We start from the raw sequence: 12,085 nt of genomic DNA, 5'->3' as shown, positions 1-12,085 counted from the left end.
TCGTTTAAAAGTAAATGCTCATTTCGTTTAATAGAAATTGTTCATTTCGCTTAAAAGTAAATGCTCATTTCGTTTAATAGAAATTGCTCATTTCGCTTAAAAGTAAATGCTCATTTCGTTTAATAGAAATTTCTCATTTCGCTTAAGAGTAAATGCTCATTTCGTTTAAGAGGAATTGCTCATTTCGCTTAAGAGTAAATGTGTCTGTTTCTTGGCATGACCAAACTTACTGCCCTTGTGTTTAAAGTAGGTTTCCGACGTACAATAACTTACCGATGTGTTACTCATTCTCTTATGATACTTGATAGACGGAGACTTGAGCATTGCCAATAATATAGCGTTTGTACCACCATTATCTTAAGTGTATTTATTTCGATTAAAGTTGTTTATTGCTCATTTCGTTTCGGATAAATTACTCTTTTCGTTTAAAAGTAAATGCTCATTTCGTTTAATAGAAATTGCTCATTTCACTTAAGAGTAAATGCTCATTTCGTTTAAGAGGAATTGCTCATTTCGCTTAAGAGTAAATGCTCATTTCGTTTAAGAGAAATTGCTCATTTCGTTTAAGAGAAATTGATCATTTCGTTTTAGAGCAATGACTCATTTCGTTACAATAAATTTCTCATTTCGTTTAAGATAAAATGCTCATTTCATTTAAGAGTAATTGTTAATTTCGTTTAAAAGAAAATGATCATTTCATCTCAGAGAATTTGCTCATTTCATTTCAGAGAAATTGCCCATTTCATTTCAGAGAAATTGCTCATTTCATTTCAGAGAAATTGCCCATTTCATTTCAGAGAAATTGCCCATTTCATTTCAGAGAAATTGCTCATTTCGTTTCAGAGTAATGGTAATAAGACTAATAGACGCTTCAATAAAACATTTTCAAGGAAATCGCCAACTAGAAAATTTAAATCTTTATAAGAAGATAAATAAGATGCATGTTATTTAGATTAAAAATTAAAAAATTTAGTTATAAAGTTATTATTAATAATAATAATAATCAGCTAGGCTAATCACCCAAGGCACCGCCTTAGGCCTAAGTCATCATGCGACTTTTGAAGCCATTAATTCAGGTGGCCGGGTTACAAACCAGACAAGTAGCGTATTTACTATCTCTGCTAACAGCCGCTACATTTAATTTAGTAGTTCGTTTCAGCTCAGTTCATATACTTTTTTGACTCAATAAACTATACTTTATTCCCTTATGAGATTTATATTTAGAAATTAGTTAATTTTTCTTTAGATAAAAACTATAATCAACTCTTAATTTCCCGGTTGTATTATTTTCAACCGCATTATTTTCAACTTTTTTGAAATACTTTAAGAAACCATCAAATTTCCCATTTCGGCAACGCTGTTTCCAGTTCTTGTACGTGTCCCGTGTCTGCCGACGGAAATCTTTAAAGAATTTGATTACTTTGGCCTGAGTAAGTATGGAGACCGGTTGTTTTCTTATACTCTCCATATGTTGTAAGTTAAACATGGTGTAATTTTAATGTTTATTTTTAAAATTTTCGCAGTATATAGGTCTGGTAAAACTGGCCGTAACCATAAATAACGAATTTCCTTAGGACGGCTCTTCCCGGACGCAGTACAGTATGTTGAATTTTTTCTACATTTCACGTTTGCCAAGGCTTTGCGCCTTCTCTAGGCTTAGTATGTACAGTAATGACTGACACGTCGACGCTTATCGGCATACTTTGAATTTGCCACTTTGCATTCCACTTCAGTTCCTATAGATAGAGAACCTACACTAGAGTCAAATATTTTATACTTAATAGTTAATTTTTCTAATATATTCATCTGGGAATAGTTTTGTTCACCTCCCACCTGGACCTCCATTTAATATCTGATCTGCCCTATCAGTAGCTTAGAATTTTATTTTTATGGAAAGTCATTTCTGTTTATCTGAGTAGAAAGCTTTTTGTTGAGTTTTACTGAACTATTTATTCTAGTTTTGATATTTTAAACGGTTAACAAAATTGAGCTCCATACTGATTAAATAGCAATTCTCACGTGAAGGATTTCTATTGGATGGATTGTGATTCATAGCTGTTTGGCTTACCTCGGCAATAAATACCTTTGTAGCCTAACGAGCTAATAAACAGGAACTTTCATCATTGTTTATTACTCTAATTAATAAAGTAATATATTGGAAATTGTGCAGGAAGCTTCAAAATTAACTTTGTGATAAAATAGAAAATTGAGAATCTCCGTACCTGTTTTAATCGCAAACTTGGTTATCTTACTAAATTTGTAGGGATAGTAAATTTTTAATATTGTTGTGGTAAATGGAATAGATAGGGGTCAACAAATACCAAAGGTTATGTATCTATAAAATAAATATTTACATTAAAGAAAAGAATGGACATTATTCCTATTTCCTCCATATGACGATTTTAGAAGCTGATGAATACCATTTGAGGAAGCAGACTCTTATTTTAACAGGATTTCCATGCACTTTTCATGGTTTTAGATCACAATATGCTTGGCTAAACTGTCTTCAATGACTGAAACAGGGTTGCCTGGAAATTTTGTCTATAAATAAATAAGAGCAAAAAAATGCAATGAAACCTATTAAAATATAATCAACTTCCCCTATTTTACTCATCAGCTTCCCCCAGTGGCGCAACCAGGATTTTTTTCAGGGGGTGGGGGGGGGGGGGGCGTTGAGTCCCAAAACATCTTTAGGTAGAGGAGCGCCCCTTGGCAAAAAAACATTTTATAAAGGCTTCAGTCATGCTTATATTCTTCTTCCTGGGGGTTCCCGGGCCCCCTGGGAACACCACTGGCTTCCCCTATTCTATTCATCAGCTTCTAAAATCCACTACTTGGAGGAAATATAAATAAGGTGCATTAGATGGAAATATTTTCCCCAGTAGTCACAATAAAATCTCTTTGATTAATTTATTCTTAAAACGGCATTTTTTGTTACTACCACATTTTGATTACTGTAGGAGTTAATAATAATAATAATCAGCTAGGCTAATACCCAAGGCACCACCTTCGGCCCAAGTCATCTAGCAACTTATAATGCCTTTAAACAGGTGGCCGGGTTACAATGCGTAGGAGGGTGGTGGCAAGCCCTACATGCCACGCGAGCCAACAGCTCCCTACACTAACTATTAAGGTTTTTAATATCATTTAAAAAAGGGATATAGATAAGACAATGTCAAGTGCCCTTTTATATTTATTTATTTCTCTTGCTCGATTTATCTAAATTTTATCGTGATAAGGATTGGCAAATTCTCATCATTGTTTTTAAGTTTTAATATTTTCCCCTTTTTCTTTTTAGCTGTACTGTACGACTTGGCGTGAAAACTGACTATGAATCAGGATACGGCTCATCACATGACAACCATGATGGATGACCATAATGTGGTAGACATTGTTCCTTCGATGGATAATGCTGAAGAGGCCTACGAGGCATCTGGTAGATATGATGAAGTTTTCCCCGCTCTCGAGTCCCAAAACATATCAGAATCAAAGGAATCTGGATATTTGGGGCAATGGAACCAGAGAATGAAAACTAAATCATCAATAATCACTAGAGTAATTATTATTAGACAAACTTGCAGTTTTTTTTAAGCACTTAGAATTATTTTTGTGTCCCGTGATTATGATAGGTGTTTAGAGTGCCAGTTGAAGAAAGACGCTTCCATGACATGAGCAATTCTCGTTTTGGAGAACAAGGAGAGCAAGCAAAGATTTGTGCCGATATAATCAGGGACACCTCAGCTGACATCGAAATTAGCTCATCTAAGGATCAAAGTCTTACCATTGTGGTCACCGGCAAAGAAGAAGCAGTAGCTAGGGCGAGGCGAGAAATTGTTGCCAAATTGCAAACTCAGGCATCAATAGGAATTTCAATTCCGAGAGAACACCACCGATTTTTCCTTGGCAAGAATGTTAAAAAACTACAAGACCTAGAAAAGAACACCGCAACTCGAATCCATTTTCCTCAAGCTGAAGAAAACTCTGATATGGTTAGAATCACTGGCTCCAAAGATGGCATTGAAAGGGCTCGACACGAATTGCAACTCATTTCTGATGAACAGGTAATTTTTCATATATTTGGAGCTGTGGCTGGCCTAATTACCAAGGTGATTGACCGTTTAATGGCAATTATACTGTGGAATTGGCCTACATTAATTCTAACTTAGTCTAAAGTGTTGGTTAATGATTTTCCAACAGATAAAGTGTGTTAGATACAATTTCTTTTCATAATTGGACTTATGAATAATAACAGAAATTTGGTATTTCAGGCGAAACAAGATCGCGCAGTTCTGAACATTCCAAAATGCTTTCATCCATTTATTTCCGGTCCTTTTGGGAAAATTGAAGAAGATTTAACGGCAGAAACTGGTGCTAGGATCAATATTCCACCGTTGATTGTGCAAAAAGACGAGATTGTTGTATCAGGAGAAAAAGAAGCGGTTGCCCTAGCTCGTGAACGAATTTTAGCCATCTTTGAAGATAAGGTTAGATCCAAATTCTTAACTTTCATTAGTCTTGTGGACATTTTCTTACTTTCTGTTACTGGATTTAGAAACGTAAATGCACAACTGTTTCTGTTGAAGTTAGCAAATCAAAGCATCGCTATGTAATTGGTCCCAAAGGTCATACAATCCATGAAATATTAGCTAAGACTGGAGTTTATGCGGAAATACCTCCAGCTGAGAGTCCCATTGAAACCATTACATTAAGAGGTGATCAGGATAAGCTAGGAGAAGCTATTACCATGCTCTACAATAAGGCAAGACAAATTTTTTTGTCATCATTCAACGTTTAGATGTTTTAATGGTTTTAATTTTTGTAGGCCAACAGTGGGAAAACTGCAGAGGTAACGGCTCCAAGCTGGATTCACAAATATATAATAGGAAAACAAGGAACTACCATTAAACAAATTACTCAAGATCTTCCTAAAGTTCACGTTAAGTTCACTGATGGTCAAAATAAGATCGAGGTTGAAGGGCCAACTGAAGAAGTGGAACAAGCGTGTGCCCTGCTAGAAGAAAAAACTAAAGAGTTATTGGAAAAATTTTCTTTCGCTGAACTTAATGTAGACCCCAAATATCATCGATTCATTATAGGAAAAAATGGTGCCAATGGTAAGAGTTACTCAAGTTTTGTTATCATTTAGCTTTCGTTTAACTGATATAAGAAAAATCTGTTAAATATGATAATCATCGCTTTAGTAAACAAGTTAAAAAACGAACTTGGTGTTCAAATTAATATTCCTGTGGACTCCGAAACTATCAGGATTGTTGGAAGTCCAGAAAATGTTGAACTAGCCAAAAAGGAGTTGGTTGAAATGGTTGCTCGAATGGTAAGTAATGCAATCTAATAATTCTTTGTAATTTGTACTTACTTTCTTTTCATTACTTTAGGAAAATGAAGTTACTAAAGAAGTCGTCATTGAGCAAAGATTTCACCGAACAATTATTGGAACTAAAGGGGAAAAAATTAAAGAAATTCGGGATCAATGCAATCAAGTAATTTTGTGTTTTCATAAATTTATAGGTGTTAAATATTGTTTTATATTTACTTAATGTGTAAATTTTGGCAGGTCAATATAACCTTCCCCGAACAAGGGGTTAAAAGTGATAAAGTCATTGTTCGGGGACCGAAACAAGATGTGGAAACATGTGTAAAGCTTCTGTCCCAAAAGAACAAAGAGTTAATCGCGGTTAATTTCAAAGCCGAAGTGCCTATATATAAGCAGCTACATAAGTACGTGATCGGTAAAGGAGGTGCCAACATTAGAAAGGTATCATTTTAAACAAAATCCTCAACTTCTAGTAGTTATATTTGATACGTATCTTTTGATTTTAATTAGATTAGGGACGAAACAGATACGAAGATTGATTTGCCAGCAGAAGGAATGGATTCGGATGTTATTGTCATTACTGGGAAAAAGGAAAATGTTCTCGCTGCTAAAGAAAAGATTATTGCAATACAGAACAGCCTTGTAAGATGATATTAACGCCTTATTTTAAGTGTGTGTAAAGAAGGTATAGTCTTTAACTCTACCTCAGGATAATATTGTATCAGTGGATATCATCATTCCGGCCAAGTTCTATAACTCAATCATTGGGACCAAAGGTCGTCTCATCCGATCCATTAAGGAAGATTGTGGCGGAGTTACCATTCAGTTTCCAGCAGAAGGCTCTGGAAGTGACAAAGTGAACATTCGTGGTCCGAAGGAAGATGTTGATAAAGCCAAGAAAATTTTAGTGGAGCTCTCTAATGAAAAAGTACGTTTGTACTTGTGGTCAATAAATTTTCTTTTGATTTTTATTTAGGTTTTATTTCTGTTTTATAGCAAATATCTGGATTCACGGAGGAAGTTCGCGCTAAGAAAGAACATCACAAGTTTCTGATAGGAAAAAATGGAGCTAACATCAAAAAGATTAGAGATAAAACTGGCGCCCGCATAATCTTCCCATCCGACCAAGAAGACACTGACACCATCCAAATTATTGGTCACAAGGATGCTGTTCAACAAGCTAAGAAAGAACTCAGCGAAATGATTGGAGAACTTGTAGGTTACGACTCTTTTATCTGACTATTTTGAAACTTTTGTTAAATTATGTTTTATTTAGGATAAAGTAACTGAAATTGAAATGAATGTAGAACCAAAATTCCATCGTCATTTTGTGGCTCGAAGAGGTGAAATCTTGAGGCAGATCAGTGACGATTACGGTGGTGTTACTGTAAGTTTTCCTAGAAGTGGTGTTGAAAGTGACAAAGTCATCCTGAAAGGAGAGAAAAAATGTGTCGAAGCAGCTAAAGTTCGAATCCAAGAAATTGTTGCTGATTTGGTGGGTTAATTTTCTATCATTTTTCGTACTTTTAGCTCCCAAGACAGTTAATTGAATTATTTTTAATAGGAATCGCGAGTTACCATCGAATGCATCATTTCCCAAAAACACCACCGAACTATCATGGGCCAACGTGGTTTCAATGTTCAAAATATCCAGCAAGAGCACAATGTTCATATTAAGTTTCCAGACAGAGAAATTAGAATGGGTAATAGCACTTGCTACGACTAATTCCATAGTTATATTTGTATATCTCAAATTTACCTGGCCAATTTATAGAAAATGGGGAAGAGCCAGTTGTTAATGGTGAAGATGAAGGTACAGAGCCCAAGAAAGGAGACATCATCATTATTACTGGACAAAACAAAAATTGCGAAGCTGCCAAACTAGCTCTTTTGGTCAGTAGTTATTGTGGTCATCAACAATTTCAACTTGTAATGTATTAATTGTAAATAATTTATCTAAGGCTTTGGTACCAACTACCGTTGAGGTTCCAGTTTCCTATGATCTTCACCGATACATAATCGGAGGAAAGGGCAAAGGGGTCCGTGAACTTATGGACACCTATCAAGTTAACATCACGATCCCTCCTGCTCAAGATGAGTGTGATTTAATTAAAATCATGGGCCCACCTTCTTACGTTGAAGAAGCCAAAGCTGCCCTCTTGGAGAAGGTAGCCAAGTTAGAGGAGGAAAGACAAGATCGGGTATTTTTTTTCTTTTTTTACATGTTACTTAAGAACATCAGGCTCGATTATATCTCTCTTTTAACAATAGGAGTTAAGGAGCTTTAAATTGACTGTAGAGGTTGATCCAAAATACCATACCAAAATTATTGGTCGTCGCGGAGCAGTAGTTTCGGAAATTAGGAAAAATCATGACGTTCAAATTCAATTCCCTGAAAGAGATGATGCTAATGAAAATGTAATAACCATTATTGGATATGAAAAGAATGCCAATGCAGCTAAGGATGAAATTTTGAAGATTGTTAAAGACCTAGTAAGTGTTTATATTTGTAAAACACTTAATAGTTGATTTAATCATTTTTGTATCTGTAGGAGGATCTCCACGAACTTGAAGTTTCAATTGACCACCGAGTTCACTCACGTTTGATCGGTGCACGAGGACGTAACATTCGCAAAATTATGGATGAGTTTTCTGTGGAAATAAAATTTCCCCGAAACACTGATTCTGATCCAGACTTGGTCATTGTCTCTGGTAGTGAGGAAAACGTTGACGAAGCCGTGGACTATTTGAAGAATCTTGAAGAGGAATATGTAAATAACATTTTATAACATGATAAAATAATCAGATGTTAATTTTTTTGGTTTTTTATTTAATTTAGCTCCAAGATATGGCCGAGAATGTTAGAGTATCTAGCCGTTATGCCAGTCACGAAGAAAGCGAAATTAATCAGCAGCAACCTAAAGGATTTGTGGTTACTGGTGGACCCTGGGAGCAAAAGCCACCGGATACAACTAGTGCTGAAGAGTTCCCTTCATTCGGAGCTGCTGAAACTCCCCGGGCTACTGCTCCATGGGGGCCACGTCATTAAGAAACTTGACAAAAATTCTCCGTCAGTTAAAGCAAGAATTTCTCGCCAGCTACAAAAAGTATCATTTTGCTTTTACCTTTCCCATTTTCCTATTCCGAAAAGTTTCAATTATCCCCATTTTTTTATTATTCAGTTAACTCCTGACAATTATTTTTTAAGTCATTTTTTTTATTTGAAATTTACATTTATAAAAATAAGAGTCCTAGCAACCCCTTAATTATCCTAATTTAAAAATTCTCTTGATAAAAATAATTAACCCCAACATTTAAAAAAAAAAACTCAAGATTGCTCAGTTTTCTGTCCCCAATTAGCAATATTTTGGCAATATTTTCCATTTTGTACCACTTATTTGTTTGTGAAAGTTGGATGAAAATGAAAAAGACCCTCTAGTGTTGGTTTTGTTTTTCTCATTATTATTTAGGTTTTTGTTAAATTTTCCTACTATGACTGATTTTTTTTACCCATAATTGAAAATACTGTAGATATTTAAAAGAATGTTCTCACGAATGTATTTTACAGTAATATAACGCTGATACTATAATAGTACCATATTTTTTAAGATAAAACTATAAAAGGGTAAAAAAAAAATAAAAACTGCCAAAATACCTTGTACAGAATGTACAATTTTTTCTTCTGCTTGATAAACAGTTGAAGATTTTTTTTCGGAATTTTTAGAGGGTGAAAATTAAAACTATAGTGGAGAATAAATAAAAAAGAGTGGGAAAAAATATTAGTTATTGTAATTTCATATCAAAAAGAATGGAAAATTGTAATATATTTTTTTGAATCCTTTAGTCCTTGTTCTTCTGTTCTCCATGAATTAATAAAGGGGGATGTTTTTCAGTGAAACTGAGCTTATGCAAATGTATGTACATAATTATTAGAAGGAAAAAAGAAATTATTTGAATGATTGAAAGAATTTAAGTTCAGATCTTTTTTAAAGTTTGCGAAGTGCCCTTGTTGGATGTTATCATATCAAACTGTGGCATTAATTACAATTTAATAGGGTTGTCGGACTATGCATTATCCTTCCACAAGTTAAATGAAATTTATATGGGATAATATGACTGCGTCCTTGTATTTTGGCCCCTCCCTCGGGTTCTAAAGGTGAAATAAAAGGCATCTATAATACTGTGGGCTAAAAATATGGTCTCTTTCCATTATTTAATTTTGGTAGAGTGACATTTTATATTGGTGAATTCTATAATGTTGTGGGTGTGATTTGAATTACCTACCACTTGACAATGAGCGTTTTGACATGTAAGAATAACAACTTGGCCGAAAAATCTTGGGGAATTTTGTTCCAATTAACTTCATATGTTAATTGGTATCGAAATGTATAACTTTCGAGCCTCCTGCCGCCATGAGGAATCCTTGGTGCCACACTTCCAAGGGAGTATGAACTTCATAGTTATGGCGATAAATTAATTTTACATTTCTGCCACAAGGTTTATCATAAGCTAGGGGTGATTGGTGCTTGTGACCATAGAGGAATATTCCCTCATGCACTTTTTGGTCAGACGGGCTTTGATTTACCCGTCGTCTGATTCTAGGTCTGTTACTCAGCCTTCTACTGTAGTACATGACGTCACTGGTTCGGAAAATGCTAGGCTTCTCAAAGTTACAAGTGACGTCACCTGGTTCGGCCAATAGCATTTATTTTCGTACATGAGACCCCCTTGATGGTGCCGGCATTTCATATTTTCATACTTCTTAGCTACTTCTATGGGTTATTATGATTTTAGAGTGGTGGGCAAATTGAGAATTCGCATTTTTAAGCACGCCTATGGCAAATCGTGAAACAATTTGTCAACACGCGTAATAGGGGGTTTTGGACTTTTGGACCCCGCTGAACACGAATCTGCCTGTTGTCAGACCAAATTCGGGCTCCTAAGCGACCAAAAACAAAATGGCGCTGAAAATTCGATTCTTGGTGCTGTGTTTGTTGCTCCTAGATGCTACTAATTCAGGTGGCTGGGTTACAATGCGTAGGAGGGTGGTGAACCTATAGACATTTATTGTAAGGAAATAATTAGTTGTCATTTATTTTTACGGCAGATAAATTAAAAATTGAAATTGAAAATAAACGACTATATTAACTAATATTGTTATAATTATATCAAAAGTCAAAATTTAGAGATTCCAACAGTAAACCGGTTTCGCCCTTTTGGTGCTCATCAGTACTGTGTAGGAACTCTGGCAATCTGCCGTATCAGTAAAACTAATAAACATTCACAGTGCCCTATATGTGAGCAGTCCATTGCCACTTATAGTGAAATTCTTCACCAATTATTGTTTGGTATAATTAAATTCATTAAATAAATTAATCTATCTGTAGAGCAGAACGCCAAGTGATTGGTTGAAAAATTTGCTTTGGCATAATTATGGCGCTGAAAGGGAGCTTGAAAATATTTTAATAAAGCGCGTTGACGATGGACAGAAGAGAAACTGGTCACAAAATATCGTCGCCCCCATTTTATGATTGTTCTTCTTTCCTTTTCGTAACAAAAGCCTTAGTTATCGAACTATAATCGCATACACAAATTATTTTAAGTAATTTTACTTATTATTTGTTAAACGGAAAATAATATATTTCTAATTGACTGCTAGACGGTGCTACATTAATTATAGTGTAATATTATCAGTGGTGTAGTCCTAAAATAAAAAGAACCGTAGCGCTATCTGGGTACGGCCAACTTCGATTTCGCGCGTAACCGAATTTGGCTGTACCGACTGCTATAAATGTAGGTCCAACTTCGATTTTTAGCGTGATCGAAGTTGGCCGTACCTAGGTAACGATTTGAAATTGTTATGGCATTTTTCTGCGGCCAAAATTTATCATAAATTCACACACCCTTTATTCGAGAAAAATTATTTACGAAATAGAAGCAAGGCGCGCCCTGGCAAGTGAAAAAAAAAGAGCAGGGCGCGCCCTGGCAAAATGGATAAACCAAGGCGGGGCGGGGCCCTGCCTTTGAAAAAAGCACCGGGGCGACGCCCTGCCCCGCCCTGGCCCGACTACACCACTGAATATTATATTTCATAGAAATAGAAATTAGACTAGAAGCACTGCCCTTTCCGCCAATCCCAAGGGAAACAGGCGAGCTAGAAGGCTGACATTAGGGTGGAATCGCGATGTACGCGCCATCTGACAAACGCAATAAACATTGTTGCCATGGCTACGACGCGAATTTCGAAGAGGGAAAAAAGGCGATCCACTGCGCATCACGTCGTGCGCAGCGGCGGTCTTTTCGTGTTTAAATTTTTGCGTCTAAAAGCATATCCGCAAAAATGGTTAAAAACTGCGCTTTTTCACATTGTAAAGAGAGATCTGTGAAAGAAAAAAATTATCATTTCATAAGTATGTAATATTATAGTAAATATTTTATAATAATCTCGGAATAAGAGATTTTTTTTCACTAAGATTTCCTCTGAGAAATGCTGAATTGGGTTTTAGCGGTAAATCGCGAAAATTGGACTCCATCTTCAATTACTTGATATGACTTTGTGTGTTGTAAACATTTTCTGCCGAATGAAATTTACTTTCAAAATGGAAGGCACCATTTGAAAGCAAATGCAGTACCTACACAAGTAAAAATTACCCTATACATTTTGAAGTAAAAAACTAACTGAAATATGAATAATTTCTTTATTAAAACAAGAATTTGAAAGAGCTCCAAAAATATCTATTCCAGAACAAAGCA

General features: G+C 35.4%; 1 protein-coding gene across 1 annotated transcript; it reads left to right on the top strand.

Annotated features, from left to right (window-relative positions):
• The first annotated feature begins 1,355 nt into the window (after positions 1–1,355).
• On the top strand, positions 1,356–9,526 carry Dp1 (satellite-binding protein 1 Dp1). Its single transcript, XM_090161459.1, has 20 exons — positions 1,356–1,430; positions 1,524–1,599; positions 3,299–3,555; positions 3,630–4,061; positions 4,269–4,484; positions 4,553–4,759; positions 4,823–5,114; positions 5,202–5,332; positions 5,394–5,498; positions 5,573–5,773; positions 5,843–5,974; positions 6,042–6,260; positions 6,329–6,547; positions 6,609–6,827; positions 6,897–7,035; positions 7,107–7,225; positions 7,294–7,533; positions 7,604–7,825; positions 7,885–8,103; positions 8,172–9,526. Exons 3-20 carry the CDS (start codon positions 3,331–3,333, stop codon positions 8,379–8,381), a joined length of 3,747 nt encoding a protein of 1,248 aa, XP_090017585.1. The 5' UTR covers positions 1,356–1,430; positions 1,524–1,599; positions 3,299–3,330; the 3' UTR covers positions 8,382–9,526.
• Positions 9,527–12,085: the final 2,559 nt, after the last annotated feature.

This window comes from Leiobunum rupestre, chromosome 10, assembly GCF_980474605.1.
Source record: "Leiobunum rupestre chromosome 10, qqLeiRupe1.1.hap1, whole genome shotgun sequence".
NCBI classification, from domain to species: domain Eukaryota; kingdom Metazoa; phylum Arthropoda; class Arachnida; order Opiliones; family Sclerosomatidae; genus Leiobunum; species Leiobunum rupestre.
Note: the sequence above shows the minus strand (reverse complement) of the source record. Positions and strands in the feature narration are given on the sequence as shown.